Here is a 22,028-nt window from a genome sequence, read left to right as displayed (position 1 = left end):
CCCTGGGCTAAGCATCAAACTGGGAGCTGGCTCCAGGACGGCACAGCTGCCTCCTCAGTCCCCTAGCCACGGTGATTGGCAGGTGCCTACGGCAGCTTTTGGCTTGAGTGACAGGAACAGGCAATAAAAACAGAAGGCGATTTGACCCAAGCAGTTAGGGGATCTCTTAGGAAGTCCACAGTTCAAGAGGGAGTTGAAGGGCCAAATGATCTCCTTCGCATGTCTGTGGAATGTGTAGCTGTCTCCCGCGTCCCTGTCACAAACAGCTACCCTAAAGGACTCCACTATGAACAGCATTGGCATGATCCCTGCTTTCCTTACAGTGGTTATGCCTGAAGCCCGGGGTTGGGAAATTTTAGAGAAAACACAGGTCCATTCTGAGGCAGATGCAACAAGCCCTTCAGCCAGAGTCTGAGGGGTGACGTTGGCTTGAAGCCTCACCAGAGAGACTGTAGGACTGCCAAGGCTTCCCCAAGAGGGGAATGGGCTGCAGCTGCCAGGGTTAGCACTCTTTAAGGTAGTGCTCCAGGAATACAGGTGAGGCAAGGCAGGAGACAAAGGACTGTGCACATCACCCCCACGCAAACACTACATCCGTCTTGGGCTGTGGGGTGCTCTGCCGTCGTCTGCAAGGCCCCTCTGTGAGTCCAGCCTTGGGAAAGGGGAGCTGGATGAGCAGCGACTTCTGCGTCCAGGCTACCCCTCCCTGCGTGGACTGCCAACTCCCAATTCCATGAGCCTCTGCTCAGGCAGCTGCAATGACAGTCGTGTGGTCTCAGTGAACCGCAAGAGCATCCAGAATTGGTGAGTAAGAGAGCTATAAGGGAACTTGATGGAGTCGGCCAGCATCCTCACATCACATCCTCTAAAGTAGTCCGTGCATCCTAGGACAGGTGCATGCACAGGTACCCGGTCAGGTGAGGCATGGCCTTGCCCACCAGCACATGCTACCTTAGCCCTTTATTCCTCGGGGTGCGGGGGGTACACATGAAGCTAATTGAGTCTTTCCAAGCTGTCGTAGATGACGTGGATGCCTTCAACCGACCTGCAGACTTAGTGTTCGGCTTGTCATGTCAAACGCTGTTGAAACATGCTGGAATGTAATTATGTGAATAGCAAAATAAATTAAAATGTTGGGACCTGAAATGACCCCACCATTTCTCCCAAATATTATATCCCGCGGTTGTCTTCCCCACTCAGTTTTCCCCCCCATTGAACTGTTTGCTCTCTTTTCATACCTGCGATGGCATTGTTTAATTCCTTCTGGTATTTACAATTTCTGGGAGACCAATGAGAGTCTCAAAGATCTGCAACCCACCCATGTCTTTGTCTCTAGATTTCTGGGAGCAGTCCGGGCAACTTGAGAGGCTGACAAGGGTCCAGCCATGGGCAGGGAGGGGGTCAGGTAGGTGCAGGGTGTTTAGTGCTCAGGAGGTCTGGTGTCTTGGACATGTAAACGATGACATCGCCACTCTGTAGGGGAAGGAGCTGATGGCGTTGTTGGCCCCTCTAATTCATGACGCAGCCTCTTTTTCAGACGTAGCACCTCAGAACACACCACTCTGAGGACACCTCTCCCCTGCAGTTCTTGAGAGACAAGCCACGTGCAATTGTTCAGAAGAGCAAAAACTACGTCCCCATGGAAGCTGCAAGGAGTAGCCTGAGGCAGGCAGGGCTGAGATGGATTACCTCCCAGTTACAAACAGAGCTGCGCTGAGAACCTGATTCCACTAGGCCCCTGATAGGCACTGAGTCACTGAATGCTCCTGGCCTGTGACAGTGCCCAGAGAGCACACTGCTTAGAACTGCAGTTCTGGAAGTGTGGTTCGTGGGCCAAACCACAGTAGCACCTAAGAGCTGGTAAGAATCACAAAGACTCACATCAGAAAGCTGTGTGAGCCCAGCAGGTGGTTCTGATGGGTGTTTAAATTAAACACTACCTATGCCTTTATTTGCTAGTGATCATGAGCCTTTTGCCTCTCCTCTTCCTCCTCCTCTTCCTCCTCCTCCTCCTCCTCCTCCTCCTCCTCTTCTTCTTCTTCTTCTTCTTCTTCTTCTTTTCTCTCTCTCTCTCTCTCTCTCTCTCTCTCTCTCTCTCTCTCTCTCTCTCTCTCTCGTGTGTGTGTGTGTGTGTGTGTGTGTGTGTGTGTGTGTGTGTGGTGTAGGTGTTGCTAAGCATTTGCTCTAAGCACTTGTTCCTCAGACTTAGTGGGAGATGGGTACCAAGGTTCCTCTCCATATAGCGAAATATGAGGATGCTTAAATCTCTTTTGTGAAACTGCCTGGAGAGAGGGCCCAGCAGATAAGAGCACTTGCTGCTTCTTCAGCTGAATTCAGATTCTATCACCCATCAGACAGCTCTCAATTGCTTATAACTCCAGTTCCAGGGCATCTGACACCCTCTTCTGGTCTCTATGGGCACCTGTACCTACATGGCATATGCACACACACACATATAAAAATAAATTTTTTAAAACATAAAACAAGAACAAAGCAATGCAAAAATAAAACAATGCTTGTTCCAGTTGATAGATAAGGCAATTCTACTGATCAAATCATTATATCATGTATATGAATTAAAATGCTAGGTTGTGTGCACCCCACAGATGTGTGCAGTTTCTATGTGTCCACTGAAAGTGAAAATATATTTTAAAATAAAATAAAATCACACCAAGTTGTTATACTGTGTTGTTTAGAGGAAAAGTCTTACATAAACAGTACATATGCAGTTTTTACCCAAATATTTAGAATCCCAAGGGTTATAGACTCTAAGAATGTAGAATCCACAGATACGGCAGGGTGGAGTGAGGGTGGGGCACAGCTGTATAACAGCATGCTGTTTGACACGACGAATGTTAAATATTTGAATAAATAAACAGAGCTACTTACACCATTTCACTCCCAATCACTTACTCAAGAGTGCTGAGGGAGATGAGCGGGAGTCCAGGGCTAGATTAGACTTAAGTGACAATTACAAGAGGCCAGGAAGGGGAACCAAGCTCAAATGGGCATTGGCAGCTTGGGGAATAGGACAGAAACCTGAGAAGCATCACTATCCGGGGAAGCTTTTGTTTCCAGACATTGGGAAAGTAGAACGGACTGAGCTGACCTCTTGTTTCAGGACTCTGGTGCACAGCTTGTCAGCTAGTTTCCTCCTGGTCCCCCAGCTAGGTCACCTCTTATCTTCCTTGATGCTCCAACATTAAACGCTCAAATGCAGGTGGCACCTGCAATGTTCTCCTCCAGCCAAATCTAGCTCTTCCTTCTCATTTGACCCCATCACTGACCTCCTGTCTTCTGAAAACCTCATGCCCTCCGACCCCTGCCCAGGCATCTAAGCTTCTCCATCACAGCAGTTCCATCTCCATCCTTGCTACAAAAGCAGCATTGTGTGTAGGCATCCATTGGCTCTCATGGTATTTTACGAATGATGCATACATGCAGAGGTGCTTATTAGAATACCGAGGACCAGACTCTTGGTTTCACCAAAATTTTGTTCTTGTACTCTGTAAATCCAGAGCCAAAACTAAACCTTCTCATAGCCTAAATATTGGTCTGATGAACTCTTTAAGATGCTGTAGCCTTCCTTCTAGAGGGTGTATAAGTTCCAGGACATAACCCAGTGACAAGCTATCAAATAACTCTCTCCAGACTGACAGAGTCAACTGAGTGACCTCAGAGACCCATGCATCTCTAGGTAGAATTCTAGAACATTTTGGTTCTTGGGACAATGCACCGTTACATTTTGGTTTTATGGAGAATTAAGTAATTTTGTGCATACACTCCTCTTAGCCCCTGCTTTGCAGTGTTTGTGTTCACTGTCTTTGAGATAAGCCTACTACACACATACAAGGGGCCACTGGCCAGAAAATTCATGAATGGTGCTGGCCATGTTGACATTGACTCAAGCAGCTCTTGGCATCAAACCTGAAGTTGCCTGTGGCCTTCATAAGATACTAGTGAACACATTATACCTTGTATGACCCCTGTGCTCAGCCTTGTGAGTGTGGGAAGGGCTTTTAAACACTGTCCTTGGGCTATCACAAGCAGCCTTTACAGGTTAGAAGCCATCTCTGGGCATGGGATCAGTCTCAGAATTGCCCAAGTGCTCCTGTGGACCCCAACTGCTGTGTGGGTCTCCTTGGAGAGAGCTATGACCCAGGTGGCCTCCCTGCTGACATGAACTAAGTCATCCTCTGAACACATATGCACATGCACATACACACACACCTATACACATATGCATACTTACACACAGTCATACACACATTCATTAATACACACCTATACACACATACATTCACACACACACATCTACACACACATTCACTTACACACACCTACACTCACACACATCTATACACATTCTCACATACATTTACACACACATCTACACGCACTCACACATACATTCCATACATTCATACACACATCTACACACACACACACACACACACTCACACACTCACTCACACATACACACCTACACATGTAGACTTGCAAACAGCAGCACCACCCAGACCAGGGACAGGACCTGAGCTCAGATACATATGTTTCTGGTACTAACCACAAGCAGCTATCCTAGGCACAGAGCTTTCCTCCCCCCCAGATCCAGATCAACCAGCCCCAGTCCTGGGGAGTGGCTTGAACACAACCACCTGCTGGCAGGAGCTGGCAGGGGCCTAAGTGTCTGCAAACACATCTTCTAGGTCTTTACGGCTATGTTCCTGAAAGGGAGGCTCAAAGAGGTGCGGCCACAGCTCAGAAGAGCAAGCAAGGAAGCTGGGACTGGAGCCCTCATTGGTGTTGCCTGTGAAGTCACCAGGTCCACTGAATGTTCTGCCCTGCCCCCCCCACACCCTCTCTTACCCCCACCCCCATTCCCCCTTTCCAGCACACTCCATTCTCAGTAGTCAGGAGCTCTCTCCTCAGATGTCAGGGCCTAATTCCACTGTCAGGCCCTGAAACCACCAGGACTACCCTTCATTCAACCCCAAGGCAATCCTCACTTCACTCCACCTTCCTGACCCCCACAGTTTGTGTCATCCTCTGGGTACTGGGTGAGCTTTCTCTATTTGTGGCACTCCCCAGCCTCACTTCCTGAATTCTTTGTTCCTGCACTCCAAGGGAATGGGGTCTGTGTCTCCCCCCTCCCTTGGTTCAGTCTTCTGAACCAAGCCAACAGGGACATGAACAAAGATCCTAATTAGGGTGGATGACCCCCAGAGAAATGCCGACCCTTTGCAGGACTGCATCCTTCCCACTAGCCCTAGTGCTTGTCAGATGTTTATACAGTCTTCATTAAAGAGAGCTGCCTTAGATAAGAGGTCCGAGCATAGCATCCACACCCAGATAAGAGGGGAGGGAGGGCTGTCGGATTGTTGGACTGTTGGGGAGAACCGGGAGCCAGCCAGGCTCCCCACTGAGCAGTCAGTGGGACAATGTGGACCTGCTCTTCCTGGGTTCCTCGCTGCACCTAGCCCCGCAACCCCCATTCAGGGCCCAAGATGTCCCCTGGGGCCTTGTGGGTGACCCTGCTCACACCGTTCCTCCTGGTGGGTCCCACACGCCAGAAACCGCTGCAGAGCTGGAGGCAGACATCCCCCAGGGGAAACGGCCTCAGCTCTCTGGGATTGTCCGGAGGTGGAGAGGAGGGCATCTTCGACCTCAAGATGTTCCTGGAGAACATGAAAGTGGATTTCCTGCGCAGCCTTAACCTGAGTGCCATTCCCTCCCAGGACAAGACCAGAGTGGATCCACCCCAGTACATGATCGACCTGTACAACAGGTACACTGCGGACAAGTCCTCCACTCCTGCCTCCAACGTCGTGAGGAGCTTCAGCGTGGAAGGTACAGTGCTTCCTTCCTCCAGGGTTCCACGGGTTGGGACACACTGCACCCTGTCCCCACAGTGAAGTGGCTCTGCTAGGTGGGATGGCCACTGACCACAAGCGGATCCTCACGTTTCTATTGAAGTGAATGAATAAAATAGGGCGAAAATGCAAATGTCCACTTGCTAATGGCTTCCCTACAAATCATGGGGCTTGTCCATCAGCACTGAAGGACCAGGTACACAGCCTGGCTCCTCCCCTGGGACACATCCGCGTTTAATGCAGTGACTATCAAGGATTCCAGGCTTCTCCGTCCCCTTCCCTTCTCTCCCGTCTGTTTTTCCCCCCATTTCCTCGTCTTTTGCCTTCAGTTTCCTTTTCTTTCCTTCTTGGTTCTCCTACTTCCCCTTCTGTCCTCCTTCACTATCTTCTCCTCTTCCGCTTCCCTCTCCTCCCTCTCCTTCCCTCTTGACTTCTCTTCCTCTTCCCTTCCTGCCTTCCTCTCCCTTCCTGTCCCCCTTCTGACTTAGAAATAGGTCATTCTGTTACCAACAGAAACTTGTATCTTTTTTCCGCTTTGAAGGAAAGCCAGTTTCTCTCTTATAAAGTGCTTTTTAAGGCCAGATTTAAAACTGTTAACAGAGTTGTGCTAGGAGAGACCCTCATCGTGTTCTGGATGTAGTCTTCCTTAGCACAGTAGGCAGTGTGCCGATCCAGTATGTTTTCAATGTCCTTGATTTAGGGAGGCCAGAGGACAAACATGGAGGTGACGTCTGTAATGGGTAACTCAGAGAATGCCAGAATCTGGGTACAGTGAGTTACTGAACAGAAAGCAGGGGTTAGCAAGGCTGAGCAGCCCAGGCCAGGCACCCTTGCAAGGTCATGTCACTGACCCTACATCCTGCCCAGAACCAGCAGCTCCCTTTACCCTGTTTCCGCATCTCACTCTGAAGGACCAGGAGCCCAGTTCCTCTCCCTTTCTGATCCAGAGACTTATAAATGCCCAGGTTCAGGGCCATGGCCAGTCCTGCCCGCCTGCATACACATCACTGACCACACATTTACTACATGTACTCAGAGGCAGCACAACATCAGCAGCATCCACACCTGACCTAGGAGATATCTAATCCCAGGGGGCTTCTGTCATTTCTCGTGTCTGGCAGTGGTTCAACAGCCACTGTGGAGGTACACAGACGAAAGAGCGCCTTAGGCCATGAAAGCAAGGCACAGTACAGTTCGCGCTGTCTGATATGCTGTAGCGTTCACCGTATTACTCAAGAGCATCCTCGATGAATGAGGAGACGGAGTCAGGAATGACACCTCCACCCTTCAGACCACTTGCTAGGTTTCTGTGCAGCATGGGTCTCCGTGCACGCTGGCACACACAGGATCCCCCACGCTTACCCCAGGAGCCTCCCTAGTTTGAGAGAACTCAGGCCTGTTTCTGAGGTTCTACTGTGGTCCATAACTATTAAAAACAAATCCAGAAACAAACAACTCATAATGTCTAAGTTACTTTTATCACAGGTATGTGTTTCTTAAATTCCCATTTTCCTTACGCACTGTTAGGCTCCTGCTGGGTCTGCTTTACACACTGCACTTTAGCACACGCATGCATACAGAAGGAACACTGTCCTTCCAGGCATCCACTGGGTGTATCAGAACGTGTCTCCCAAGGACAAGGCAGTGATGGAGTGTGGGCAAGGATTCACCAATAGCAGTGTCTGTGGTCAAGCCTCAGCCCAGAAGAAGTGGAAAACAGACATGAGGCTAAGAGAAAAACCCCAGTTTTTGCCTAACATGCCAAAGCTGTTAAGAAGATACTTTTTCCTCTAAAAAAAAAAAAGTCCACATCCACTTTCACTTTCTAAATTATCCAAACACTCCAATGCTGCAGTGTTTCACTTTATCTAAATATGGACTTTTATTGCCCACAGCCAGCTCTGTAGCATCTTCGCTCTAAAGCTGACAACGTATTTCATAGCTTTCCTTAGGTGAGGATGCCGAATACCTGTGTGCACTCTGACAGTTAAATGCTGTGAATATCAGTTTCCTCATGTGTAAAGTTGGGATAATAACTAGATGCTCCAAACTCACAGTGTAATGCCAGGCACACAGTAGGTGCTCAATAAATAGTAGATGTTGTTAACCCTAGCCAAAGGTGCCTGTCTCTGCTCTTCCCAGAACAATCCTGAGAGACCTTTTCCAAGGGCTCCTCTGCTAAGGCTCTAAGTGACACGGAGTGAAGGCAATAGTGGCAAAATCTGTCATCTTAGATGTCCCTCAAAGCAAGCCATGATGTTTGGCTTTGGTATCATAAAAATGAACTCCAGGAAGACGCCCTTCTTCGTGTGCTTGCATTTCAGATGCTGTATCGGCAGCTGCTACAGAGGAATTCCCCGTCCAGAAACACATCCTGATCTTCAACATCTCCATCCCTAGGCACGAGCAGATCACCAGGGCTGAGCTCCGTCTCCATGTCTCCTGCCAAAATCACGTGGGCTCCACTCATGGGCTGGAAGGAAAGATGGTCATTTACGATGTTCTGGATGTAGATGAGACTTGGGATGGTGCCTCGAGGACCAAGACCTTCTTGGTATCTCAGGACATTCAGGATGAAGGCTGGAAGACCTTGGAGGTATCAGGTGCCGTGAAGCGGTGGGTCAGGGCGGACTCTGCGACAAACAAAAATAAGCTAGAAGTGACAGTGGAGAGCCATAGTAAAGGCTGTGACACACTGGATATCACTGTCCCTCCAGGCTCCAAAAACCTGCCCTTCTTCGTTGTCTTCTCCAATGATCGCAGCAATGGGACCAAGGAGACCAGACTGGAGCTGAAGGAGATGATTGGGCATGAGCAGGAGACCGTGTTTATAAAGACATCCAAAAGTGGTTACCAGAAGGTAGGTGAGAGCCATGAGGAGGAGGAGGAGGAGGAGGAGAAGGAGGAGGAGGAGGAGGAGGAGGAAGCAGATGAGCACACAGCTGTGGGACCACTTTTAACCAGAAGGAAGAGGAGCACAGGGACCAGCAAGCACTGCCAGAAGACGTCTCTCAGGGTGAATTTCGAGGACATTGGCTGGGATAGCTGGATCATTGCACCCAAGGAGTATGACGCCTATGAGTGTAAAGGAGGTTGCTTCTTCCCACTGGCTGATGACGTCACACCCACAAAACATGCCATCGTGCAGACCCTGGTGCATCTCAAGTTCCCCAAGAAAGTGGGCAAAGCCTGCTGTGTCCCCACAAAACTGAGTTCCATCTCCATCCTCTACAAGGATGACATGGGGGTGCCAACCCTCAAGTACCACTATGAGGGAATGAGTGTGGCAGAGTGTGGGTGCAGGTAGTCCCTGCAGCCACCCAGCGTGGGGATGCAGGATAAAGGCCCTGCATCCTCCTGGCCATGGCAGGGGCTATGTTGACCTGAAACCATGCTGAAGAAGGAAAGAAGCCATTTGCCCTTCTTGTGACCAGTGGGTTCCTCTGCTGAGTTGACAGTGACTCGGGTATGCGGGTCTGTGGTCAGAGTCCCTGGAAGGGTTAATCGATAGAAAGGAAATGATGGAAAAAGAAATTGGAGAAAAGATGATTTGGAGACAGCAGAAACTAGCAGAAGATACAGGTGATGTGTAGAGAGCCATAGAAGTTACAGGGTCCAGGAAGCCAGCTCACTCCAATACCCTCACTGAGATGTGCATCATAACTTCTGATTGTCAGTTATAGAAGCCAAAGCTCAGCAAGCCAATTCCTATGACTCAGTAGGAGGATTCTTCCCCGAGTCTGTGGGGCCCCAAAGGCTGGGACCTTCCCGAGTACCCCATATATATAGTTTAGCAAGTCACAGTGTTCTGAAGGAGTCACAAGAAGGCCCAGCATGAGGGCAGGCAGGGCTTGTTCCAGATCCATACTCACCACTTTGAATAGGCTGATTGCTGAGCTCCAGCAAGAGCTCCTTGCTCCACGCACATGCTCACTCTGTGGCCATGTGATTTATGATAAAACCCCTCCCCTGAATAAAGATCCCCCAAGCAACCGCAGAATGGAGAGGGGCCGTTCAGGACCTCAGCCCTCTGACGCTCGCTGTGATCTGATCCACTTTGACCACTGGTAGAGTCCTCGTGTTTCGGGAGTCATACAAGGCCTCTTGCAACCCTTTGTTCTAGTTCTGTGACCATGTGGGAGGGACTGCCTATGGCGTGCGGGCCTCTGAAATTATCTACTCTCTGGCGATCTCCCCAGGCAGGCACATCCCCTGCCTAGGGCTAGGGTTCAAATTTGTTGAGATCAAATGTGCTCTTGGTTAACTACGAAACTTGCCCATTTTCCTTCCTTGGTGACCTGCACTCAAGTGATTAGAAGTCCAGCCTTACTGAGTGAGGGCTCCTGGCGTCTGAAGAGAGCTCTGTTGCTCACCTACCACCATTGACTCTGCCTGCATGTGCCAGCTTCCTTGAGGAGTGTGTCTCCCAGGGAGGACAATGGTTCCATTCTCTTCAACCTCTCACATGACTCTCCCAGTGGCTCATGGGATTGCATGGGGTGAGTAAGAGCGTACACCCAGAAGGACTTGGAGAGATCCGGATCACTCACATTGATTGACACTCCCACATAATTTTTTAAAAAATGATCTGCTTTAAATGTTTACATGGAACCAATGACGAACTCTAACACCAAACACTGTGGAGCATTGTTGTGGAATTGGTGGGGTTGGAGAAAAGATAAATTCCTAATGAGTGGCACAGCAGCTCTGGGCACAGATGGAAGTGGATAGAGATGTCTTCTTCAGGCCCAACTGATGCTTCTGTGAGTGAGAGAGAGAGAGAGAGAGCGAGCTTTGCTTAGAAATAAAGTCTAATGCCTTGTATGTGCTTTTCCTGAATGTAGGGTCAGTGCTGAAGGCTCTCCAGTTCCACAGCCCTGCCCCCACCAGCTCTGGTTAGCCCCTAGGCAATGTGCCATTATTTCCCCTGGGGTAGGGGAGTGGAGGGGAAAAGGCATGAAACCTCTATAGGGTGATGGTGTATGGCTTCTGCACACTGGGTCAGTGAACACATTTGTATGTGGTGTGCGTGTGTGCATATGTATGTGTGTGTGCATGCGTGCGTGTGTGTGTGTGTGCGCGCGCGTGCGCGCGCGCTCGAGCGAGTGTGTGTTGCCATGAGCAATTATGTGGACAGAAGTTTGCTGGATGTTAGCTGCCCCACTTTATTCCCCCCTTCCCCACATACACACATCAGAGCAGAATGTCCCTTTCCGGGAGACAGATAACCTTAGGTTATGTCCACCTGCCTCCCCTCACTGTCCAAGGGGGTCTCTGCCAGTGTCTGTCCACTGTCTGTCATCTGTCCCCATCTGAAATGGTGGGTTTAATTAGCTACTACTGAACTTCCAGGAAATAAAATATATGACACTTGTTATCGAGAACTCACCAGTAACTTCCAGACACTGCAATGCTTTGTGAAAACTTCCATATTTAATCTACCCAATAACCCACATAGTAATAACCGAATAAATAAGATGCTTTCCTAAGTCTATGAATAAGCAGTATCAGCATCAGACCTCCAACTGCATCTGCCTAATTCCAGAGCCATGGGTCACCCACAGCAGTGGGGGGAAATGATACTTATTTGTAAATTAACAATCTCATTTGCAAGCCTCTAATAAAAGCTGTGAGTGCAGACTGGATATCGCGGGGCCTCCTATGTGGCAGGAACCCAAAATAAACAAAATTGTTTGTGTTATTCTATGCAGACATGGCTCAGCAAGAAGAGATGCAATGCTCCTTCTGGGTCAAACCACCCTGGCCTCTTCTTCATAGTCCCCTGGCTCATGTGCTTGAATTAGACAGGATTAAAGGCTTAACAGAGCTGGAAGCCTCACATCCAACTCCCAAGTTGAGCCCCCGACCTTCTGTCTGCCTGCTAAGAAGGACAAGGGGGAAAGGCGGCTGCGGAAGCAGGAGAAGAGCACTGTTTTATACACAGTCAAGGGAGCGCCAACCCGGGAGCCAGGACTCCCGGGATCCCGATGATGAGAGGATGGGTCCTGCTTTTTTGGTCCCCACTGCTTTGTGCTCTCGCTGGCCCGATGCACCTCTTCCAGCCAAACCTGGTGATGGATATGGCCAAGGTCCTCCTGGATAACTACTGCTTCCCTGAGAATCTGATGGGAATGCAAGCAACCATTGAGCAGGCTATGAAGAGTCGTGAGATTCTGGGCATCTCAGACCCTCAGACGCTGGCCCAGGTGCTGACAGCTGGAGTGCAGAGTTCCTTGAACGACCCACGGCTCCTCATCTCCTATGAGCCCAGTACCCTGGAGGCTCCCCAGCAAGTACCAGAGCTCACCAACCTCACCCGAGAAGACCTGCTGGCCCGGATACAGAGAAATATCCACCACGAGGTTCTGGAGGGCAACGTGGGTTACCTACGAGTGGATGACCTCCCAGGCCAAGAGGTGCTGAGTGAGCTGGGGGAGTTCTTGGTGACCCACGTGTGGAGGCAGCTCATGAGTACCTCCTCCTTGGTGCTAGATCTCCGGCACTGCGCAGGTGGTCATGTCTCTGGGATCCCTTATGTCGTCTCCTACTTGCACCCCGGGAACACTGTCATGCACGTAGATACTATCTACGATCGTCCCTCCAATACCACCACAGAGATCTGGACCTTGCCCAGGGTCCTGGGGGAGAGATACAGTGCTGACAAGGATGTGGTAGTCCTCACCAGTGGACGTACTGGGGGAGTGGCTGAGGATATCGCCTACATCCTCAAGCAGATGCGCAGGGCCATCGTGGTGGGCGAGAGGACAGAGGGCGGTGCCCTGGACCTCCAGAAGCTGAGAATAGGCAAGTCTAACTTCTTCCTCACAGTGCCCGTGTCCAGGTCCCTGGGACCCCTGGGTGGAGGTGGCCAGACATGGGAAGGCAGTGGAGTGCTGCCCTGCGTGGGGACACCTGCAGAGCAGGCCCTGGAAAAGGCCCTGGCCATCCTCACCCTGCGCCGTGCCCTGCCGGGGGTTGTCCTCAGGCTGCAGGAAGCCTTGCAGGACTATTACACACTGGTGGACCGAGTGCCAGGCCTACTACACCACCTGGCTAGCATGGACTACTCAGCTGTGGTCTCTGAAGAGGACCTAGTGACAAAGCTTAACGCTGGCTTGCAGGCTGTGTCGGAGGACCCCAGGCTCCTGGTAAGAGCCACTGGACCCAGAGAAACTTCCTGTAGGCCTGAGACTGGGTCTAATGAGCCTCCAGCAGCCGTGTCTGAGGTGCCCGAGGAGGAAGCTGCCCGGAGGTCCCTGGTGGACTCTGTGTTTCAGGTGTCCGTACTGCCAGGCAACGTGGGCTACCTGCGCTTTGACAGATTTGCAGACGCCCCTGTGCTGAGGGCACTGGGCCCTTACGTGTTGCACCAGGTGTGGGAGCCCTTGCAGGATACAGAGAACCTCATCATGGATCTGCGTCACAACCCCGGGGGTCCGTCCTCCGCTGTGCCTCTGCTGCTGTCCTACTTTCAGGGTCCTGAGGCTGGCCCTGTGCGTCTCTTCACCACCTATGACCGCCGCACCAACATCACCCAGGAGCACTTCAGCCACAGGGAGCTGCTGGGCCAGCGCTATGGCAACCAGCGTGGGGTGTACCTGCTTACCAGCCACAGAACCGCCACCGCTGCTGAGGAGTTTGCCTTCCTCATGCAGTCGCTGGGCTGGGCCACCCTGGTCGGCGAAATCACTGCGGGTAGCCTGCTACACACCTGCACGGTGCCACTGCTGGACTCGTCAGCGGGTGGCCTGACGCTCACCGTACCTGTGCTCACCTTCATTGACAACCATGGTGAGGCCTGGCTCGGGGGCGGTGTGGTGCCTGATGCCATTGTGCTGGCTGAGGAGGCTTTAGAGAGAGCTCAGGAGGTACTGGACTTCCATCGCAGCCTGGGTGCCTTGGTAGAGGGCACCGGTCGCTTGCTGGAAGCTCACTATGCCCGGCCAGAGATAGCAGGGCAGGCCAGAGCTCTCCTGCAATCCAAGCTGGCCCAAGGAGCCTACCGCACGGCTGTGGACTTGGAGTCACTGGCCTCACAACTCACTGCTGACCTACAGGAGATATCTGAGGACCACCGCCTGCTGGTCTTCCACAGTCCTGGTGAGCTGGTGGCAGAGGAAGTCCCCCTGCCGCCTCCTGCTGTTCCCTCCCCAGAGGAACTCTCCTATCTCATCGAGGCCCTGTTCAAAACAGATGTGCTCCCAGGCCAGCTGGGCTACTTGCGTTTTGATGCCATGGCTGAGCTGGAGACGGTAAAGGCTATTGGGCCTCAGCTAGTCCGGCTGGTGTGGCAGAGGCTGGTAGACACAGCTGCACTGGTTGTTGATCTGCGCTACAACCCTGGCAGCTACTCTTCCACTGTGCCTCTACTCTGCTCCTATTTTTTTGAGGCCGAGCCCCGTCAGCACCTCTACTCTGTTTTTGACAGGGCGACATCTAAGGTCACGGAGATATGGACCCTGCCACTGGTTGCTGGGCAGCGCTATGGTCCCCACAAGGACCTGTACATCCTCATGAGCCACACAAGTGGCTCTGCAGCTGAGGCCTTCGCTCATACCATGCAGGACCTACAGCGGGCCACAGTTATAGGAGAGCCTACAGCCGGAGGGGCACTCTCTGTGGGCATCTACCAGGTGGGCAACAGCCCCTTATATGCCTCCATGCCTACGCAGATGGCCCTGAGTGCCACCACCGGTGAGGCCTGGGACTTGGCTGGTGTGGAACCTGACATCACTGTGCCCATGAGTGAGGCACTTTCCACAGCCCAGGACATAGTGGCCCTGCGTGCCAAGGTACCCACTGTACTGCAGACAGCTGGGAAACTAGTGGCTGATAACTACGCATCTCCGGAGTTGGGGGCCAAGATGGCTGCCAAGCTAAGCCGTCTGCAGAGCCGATATGCAAGGGTGACTTCAGAAGGGGCCTTGGCTGAGATGCTGGGGGCAGACCTACAAATGCTCTCTGGGGACCCACACCTGAAGACAGCGCACATCCCAGAGGATGCCAAGGACCGAATTCCTGGAATTGTGCCCATGCAGGTAAGTTACAAGAGAGAGCTAGCCTGGGCCGATCCTGGGGTGAGTTGTCCATTTGTCAGCATGTGTGTGGATCTATGCACAAAACAAGACTTGCTTCTGTGTTTATGTTTTTACTAGTCATGTCTTTTCTTCCCCATCACCCTGCTGTCTCATCTACTCTCTGGGTCTATGGTCCCTGAACCTATAGAATACTCAACAAATCTAATGTGAAACCTTGCAATGGATGGTCTTTCTGGCTCAGCCATATAGAAGGCAAGAATTTTCATAAGTCCCTATTATCAGTACTGGGGAAGGGGGGTCATCAAGTTATCTGAGGTTCATGAGATTTTTTTCCTTCCCCCCAAAATATGAAGTTTACATTACCTGGATCCACAGTGTCCTTAGAAGTAAAATATGGAGACTGGGCACAGGTCCTGGAGCAGTTGGGTGCTAAGGCACAGCCCAAAGGCCTGTGCTGGGAGCCAACTTGTCATCTCTTTCCAAACGAGCACACTGTGCATCCTGACTGGGTTGAGGTGTGTGCGTATAAGTCTGATCCAAGGACCAGCTTGATGGCGGGTGGCTTCAGTCAGAATGCTTGAAAGCCAGCACCAAAGCGCCAGAGAGCACTGTAAGCGGAGTATGGCGGCTGGGAGGGCATGAAAAGGCAAGTTGCCCTGCCAGGACCAAAGTGGACGGCATGCATGGAGGCCCCCTGCTACCTACACATCCTGTCACAGAGCACTTCCACCCCCACTCCACCTACTTTGTCACCAGTGACCTTGCTGCAAGGCCACAGTGAGTAGGCAAGGCTTTGCTTTGGCCTGAGGTGAGGACTAGGGTATGGGTAGCTTATCTGGGAGATTAATCACAGAGCAAGAAGTGGGCAAGCACGAAGTAAGGGTGTGGGAGATCCCACTGGGACCCTGGCAAGGATGGGCAATACCGTCCTTAACTAGCCCCCCCCCCCCAGGTGGAAGGCTTCTATCAGCTTTGGTCTTCTAGCAGTGGGAGGCCATACCAGGAACATGGCTCCTGCACAGTAGTGCTATATAGACTTGTGCCACATAGAGGTCTGGAGGCAGAGAGGACCAAGATGCAAGACTCAGGTTTCTGCGGGGAGCCTGGTCACAGGACAATTACCTACAGTCAGACAAGAGCTAAAGGAAAAGAAAGGCTACAGGCCAGTGTCTAATCCACACAGACCTCTTCGCCCCCTCTCTAGCTCAGTGAATCCCACCACTCGCAGCAGCGATTGGGACAGAAAGACAAGTGGGGTCCTGTTGGGCAAGTCTGTACTAAGTTTTCAGAACCCCGACTTCCAAAATTGTCATGTCGGGTTTTTTTCCCCCTCTGGCAGAGCGAAGCTTATGGGGTAAAGGAGAGTGGGCTGAGTTTTGGAGAGGATCCCTTGTCTGGCTTCACCTGTCCCTGCCTGTGAGGGGCCTGGACAAGTTAAGTCACTTTGTCCATGCTTCTGAAATGTCCTGGAAAGATGAGAATAGCAGCGTCTTCTATTCAGGGTGGATGTCAATGTGATGAGGGCTGCAAAGTGTCTCTGCCAGGGCCAGGCCCCTGGGAAGGAGTGCTAATATCTTTCCTTCCTGGCCAAGGAGAGGAAAATGATTGGCACAAGGATGTTAAGAAGCATCTGGTGAGGCTGGAAGCACCAGAAAGGCACCATAGCTGGGCCTTTCATCATCATACCTGGGCCTTTCATCTCCAGACAGCAAAGAGGTTGGGGTCGGCCGACCTAAGCATCTGCTGCTAGGATGTCTCTGATCACCTGACTCACGCACCACCCAGAGTCCCCATCCCAGGGCCATCACCCATGTGCCACCCTCCCAGACACCACTAACTCCTTTCATTTCCTTAGAAGCCCATGGTACCCACCTCTGTCCTGGGCACCGTCATTTGCTGCTCTCCTGAGACTGAGCTAGGCTTAACGACTCTTCCAGATCCCCTCCCCAGAAGCCTTTGAAGAGCTGATCAAGTTTTCCTTCCACACAAACGTCCTGGAGGACAACATTGGCTACTTGAGGTTCGACATGTTTGGGGACTGTGAGCTGCTTACCCAGGTCTCTGAGCTGCTTGTGGAGCACATCTGGAAGAAGATTGTACACACAGATGCGCTGATCATCGACATGAGGTCAGTGGGCTGGGCAGGGATGCCAGGTTGAGCCATAGCACTGGATAAGGACAGTCAGAGCTACAGGCCAAAACAGAGGGAAGGACCCCCATGGAACACTCAAAGGGCTGAGAGGAACCAGGCAACCAACCTATCTGCCGTGGATCTAGCCAGCTAGCCCAGAGGTCCAGATCTGATTGGCTGGTAGGGCCTCTGCACTGGGAGCCTTTTAAGCGCCTCTGATGATGCCATTGTATATTTGAGGAGAAGAGTTACCCTCCATCTTTTGCCTGGAAAAACAAGAGAAATCAAACAGGGGATGGGCAGGGGCGGGAAAGATAAAAATGGCTCATCCTTGACCTCATGTCAGGCCTGTCTCAGTAGCTCTCAAGGAAACTGTATATAATATATAGCCCTGGTACTCAGCCCTCTACTGTGGCTGTACTTCTGCAAAATGACCGCCCCCACCCACCCAGGCAGACATTCTCGTGGGCATCACAAAGCCAGGGTCCCAGGGACAGTCCGGAAATGAACAGATGCTATTGTAGCAAGAGCACTTTTGCATAACAAAATGGTTGTTGGATATCTTCACCCGTTCATATCTACCTCTGCTTCAGCGGAAGAGAGAGGAGAGGGACCTTGTAAATTTATATGTGGTGATTCCCCACCATAGGGCCCTTTGACTACTCCCTCTCCCCCATGCAGACGAGTCCTCAGGCAGTGGCCCCACTCAGGCCTCCCTCCAATCCTAGGTCTATTGCTGGGTATGTCCTGGGCACCATCCATGAGTATGAGAAAGGTGAGGCTGCTTCTCCTCCATGGAAACCTTTTCCACTTCTCTGTTGCAAGAAAAAGACCCTAAGCACCCGGGCCTGCTGTTAATTGTAGCTCTTGCATGACTCTTAACAGTCACTAGGTGGCGCTAGATCATGGCGAGGCTGGCCTCCCTTCCTGGGAGATTATTTCTAACATGTGCCCAGAATCTTAGCTGGTTGCTTTATTCCTAAGACACCTTTAAAAACACCAGAGCTGCCAGGACATTTTTAAAGGGAAGCCCCAGCTACAGTCACGCTTGGCTTAGACTCTCCTGTCCCTGGGGCTGGGGGTCAGGTGCTGAGGTCAAGGGCTCTGATGGCTCATGGCCCTCAGCTGGAAGAGTCTTGTGATACCTGCCAGCCCCAGTCGGAGAGGCAAGGTCCACGTAGGGTTGAGTGCAGGCTTTCTCCCTCCCAGTGTACCTTCACACCAAGAGTCACTATAACTTGTGTGACTACACTTGATGAACCCTGTGTTCTATCCATAGACAGTATGAACATGGAGGCTCAGTCCATGGTTGATGCATGGGAAAACAACACCAACAAAGGCCCAATTGCAGGACCTGTCAGGACCCTTAATACTGTAATATATATGATCAGGACCCAAATCCAGTACTTTTCTTCTCTTTTGATTTTTTCTTTCTTTCTTTCTTTCTTTCTTTTCTTTTTTGTTTTTGTTTTTGTTTTTGTTTTTTGTTGTTGTTGTTGTTGTTATTGTAGTTTTGAGACAGACTACTACATAGTCCCAGATGACCTGAACCTCACAATGTAGACCACATTGTCCTTGAACTCACAGAGCTCTGTCAGCCTCTTCCTCTCAAGTGTTGGGGTTAAAGGTGCGAGCCACCATGCCCAGCCAGTATTTTCTGAAGGCATTTGCCCAAAGACTCTTTTAGTCTCCAGAGGCTAGTGCTCCATGGGATTCTCTGGATAATCGTGTTACCTGTGGAAAACTGTGCAGGAGACCCAGGGCTGAGGCATCCTGAAATCAGAACCTTTCTTCACAGGATGAAGATGCAAGCCCTAGCAAGGCTCCAAGTGCTTGCCTCTCAGTGAGCTCAGCCTCTCTTTGGCTCCACTTCCCTTAGGTTCAACATTGGTGGCCCCACCTCCTCCATCTCAGCCCTGTGTTCCTACTTCTTTGATGAGGCGCCCCCCATTCTGCTGGACAAGATCTACAGCAGGCCCAATGACTCCGTCACTGAACTCTGGACCCACACTCAGCTCACAGGTACATTGAAGCTGTCTTCTCTCTGTTCCCATTCCAAAACCTTCTGGAAAAAAATCAGAGAAAGACAGCTTGAGAGTATATAAAAATAACAATAGCAGATCATCAGGTCTGTGTTCTGGTCCACTGGACACAGTACTAGAACAACCTTCAGTGTCTGAAAACACATGTATAAAGAAGAAACCTGGGCTTTAGATGGCTTGAACGTCTTGTCTAGTGTCACTCAGCTATAGGTCAAAGAGCCAAGATTCAATCATTGCTCTGCCTGATTCCTGCATGTCACCGGCTCTCGACAGCATAGCTAGCAGCCTGGTAGACCCAGCACGCTCCCCTCCCCTTGCTAATCAAGTGGGTGTTTTTTAAGAGATCATCTTGTTTGAACTCTTATCATCAGATCATTGCAATCACCTAAAGAAATGCACAGGTGCTAACAGGCCTTACTTTACTTGCCTGCACCCGAGCACATCCACAGAGTAGCGGAGGCAACCGTGAGCATCATAGACCCTTGACTCTCCAAATCTTATTTCTTGGTGAATGGCCTCCCTCCCTCTGGCCAGCATACACAACCAAGGACCCTGTGTGGAGGCCAACAGGTAACTCTGACCAGAGGTGCATCTGGCCAATTTCATTTCTACACTTCCTCATGACATAAGTGTTTGCCACAATGGCTTCCAGGATTTATCCAATAACATCAAAAACTGTAAAGGGGAAAAAGTCAGAATCAAGTGAATTCTAAATTTAAACAGATATTCAAAACCAGAAGGTTAGAACAGTCTCAGATTTAAGGATCCTAGAACCAATGTGGGATCCATCAACCACCTTTGGCCACTAAGACCTTAAACGTGAATGGTGCTTAATCATTGTGTAATCATTGTAAAACTCCTCTCCGGATTTAGAAAACCTATTGTGGAAATCAGAGAAAGAAAGTGGGGTGGAAAGCAGACACAGGGAGGTGGGCCTCAGTGCTTCAGTGTAATAATTTCATTTTAAACGAATGTACCTTTGATATATTGTTTAATCGAAGCATGGGTTAAAGTTAATTCCATCTGTTTTCATTTATACTTGTAGCTATTCAAAAATTTCAAGCAACAACCAAGTCATGAAGTGTTAAATGTTGTTCTTCTGGGAGCCCAAAGCCAAAAGGGCCAGAGTTGGGGGTACCATTAATCAGGGCATGGTTGCATGCCCCATTCCTTAGGAAAAGCCAAGCCTCCCTTTTGTTTGACCACAAGCAGCACACAGCAGTGCTTGGGCGTCTGCATGCAGTCCCTGTATGATACAGGCAGACTGAGGCCAGTAGCTCACATATTGACACAAATGAGCAATACTAAACCTGTGGCCCTTCCTCGTCCCATCTTAGCAGCGTAGAAAAGGTAGGGTGCTGATTTGACCCCATGCTGAACAACCTCTGTTCTCCAGGTGAACGGTATGGCTCCAAGAAAAATGTGGCCATCCTGACCAGTGGCGTGACAGCTGGTGCTGCTGAGGAATTTACTTACATCATGAAGAGGCTGGGCCGGGCGCTGGTCATCGGAGAAGTGACGAGTGGAGGCTGTCAGCCGCCACAGACCTACCATGTGGATGACACCCACCTCTATATCACCATCCCCACGGCTCGCTCTGTGGGTGCCACAGATGGCAGTTCCTGGGAAGGAGTGGGTGTGACACCTAACGTGCTTGTTCCTTCAGAATTGGCCCTTACCAGAGCCAAGGAGACGCTCCAGCAGGCCCTGAGAGGGTAAAGCAGAGCCCGAGGGCTCCGAGAAGGGTCTCCATGGCCAGAGCTGCTATGTCAGGCTCTCTGGACCACTACCGGGGATCCAACATGGGATCCTGCTTAAGTCCCCAGGCATCCCAGGACCTGCTAAGCTGGGGCATCCTCAGAAGCTCATCTGGCTGTCCCCACTACAGCCATCCTCTCTCCACAACTTTAAAATGGGAGCTCTGCCATCTCAGAGGCACCCCCCCATAGCAGTTATTCTGGGGAGATTGAAGTTCGTCTCTCTTTTACCCGAACTTCCTAGCTGCCAATCTCTAGTCCCTTTACTGTCACCGAGACCAGTTCTGTCAGGAGAGTGATGTGAGTCACAGATGTAAGGCACATGTGACAGTATGCTTCCTCTAGTGGTCATCTTTTCAAAAACGTACAAGAAAGGCGTGCTTAATGTCTGGAGCATTTTCTCATGTTACCACTATGCTCTCACTTAGGATGTCTTTGTCCTCTATAATTTCATCCTAGCAGACAAGATTGCTAAGTCAACATGCATTTAATACCCAAGCAGGCCTATGCTAGAGTAAAGCCATCCCTAGGTCGGAGTCCGTCTATGTAATAATTTATCTGACTTCCTATATCCAGTCACCTCTTGTGGATATTGGAGAATAACTACAGTGCCGAGTAGCCGGCTTCTGCGTGATCTTTCGAATGTAGTGTGTGGTTTGGGACTACTGAACAGCTCTATGTTTCTGGTACTCAGTGGTCACCTGCACCTCATGGCCTCTGAGGTTAGAAGCCCTTCCTTATGTACCTCATCCCTGCTAGAGTGCTTCCCCCACACACACACACACACAACAACCCTGTGGTCATTTCTTCCCTCGCCAAGCCTTGCTACCTGTATTTATCCTCATCTGCTGCACGATGTTGGGTGTGCAGTCACCACATGTGAACCGCAGGGTAGTAAGATGCAAGGCTACGTTGCCCTCCACCTGCTGGTCTCAGACATCTTATCTGAAGGAGGAGTTCTTGGACCCAGAGACGATGGTGGGAGCAAGGCCCCCAGCTGGTGCCCTGGAATTCATACAACTTGCTTTCACTACTTTGTAAACTAGTTTAAAGATGATATTGTCTAGCCTTGGCATCTGGAAAAGTCAATCCTTGGCATCTGGAAAAGATGTATTGTCTGGCCTTGGCATCTGGAAAAGTCAAGCCGCAACTGCTCTGGCCCTGATAAAATGGCCCAGCTTTCCAAA

General features: G+C 50.8%; 2 protein-coding genes across 2 annotated transcripts; both read left to right on the top strand.

The window, feature by feature from the left end:
* Positions 1-5,429: 5,429 nt before the first annotated feature.
* GDF2 (growth differentiation factor 2) lies at positions 5,430-9,180 on the top strand (the record flags this gene model as incomplete). Its single annotated transcript, XM_084794465.1, has 2 exons — positions 5,430-5,850; positions 8,198-9,180. The coding sequence occupies exons 1-2, from the start codon at positions 5,508-5,510 to the stop codon at positions 9,178-9,180; spliced, it is 1,326 nt and encodes a 441-aa protein (XP_084650591.1). The 5' UTR covers positions 5,430-5,507.
* A 2,680-nt stretch (positions 9,181-11,860) lies between these two features.
* On the top strand, positions 11,861-20,962 carry RBP3 (retinol binding protein 3; the record flags this gene model as incomplete). The annotated part of the gene is made up of 4 exons (XM_084796352.1): positions 11,861-14,911; positions 16,849-17,039; positions 18,922-19,064; positions 20,481-20,962. The coding sequence occupies 4 exons, from the start codon at positions 11,861-11,863 to the stop codon at positions 20,801-20,803; spliced, it is 3,708 nt and encodes a 1,235-aa protein (XP_084652478.1). The 3' UTR covers positions 20,804-20,962.
* Between the last annotated feature and the right edge of the window lie 1,066 nt (positions 20,963-22,028).

The sequence above is a fragment of the Acomys minous genome (assembly GCF_964271855.1).
Source record: "Acomys minous genome assembly, chromosome: 9".
Taxonomy (NCBI): domain Eukaryota; kingdom Metazoa; phylum Chordata; class Mammalia; order Rodentia; family Muridae; genus Acomys; species Acomys minous.
Note: the sequence above shows the minus strand (reverse complement) of the source record. Positions and strands in the feature narration are given on the sequence as shown.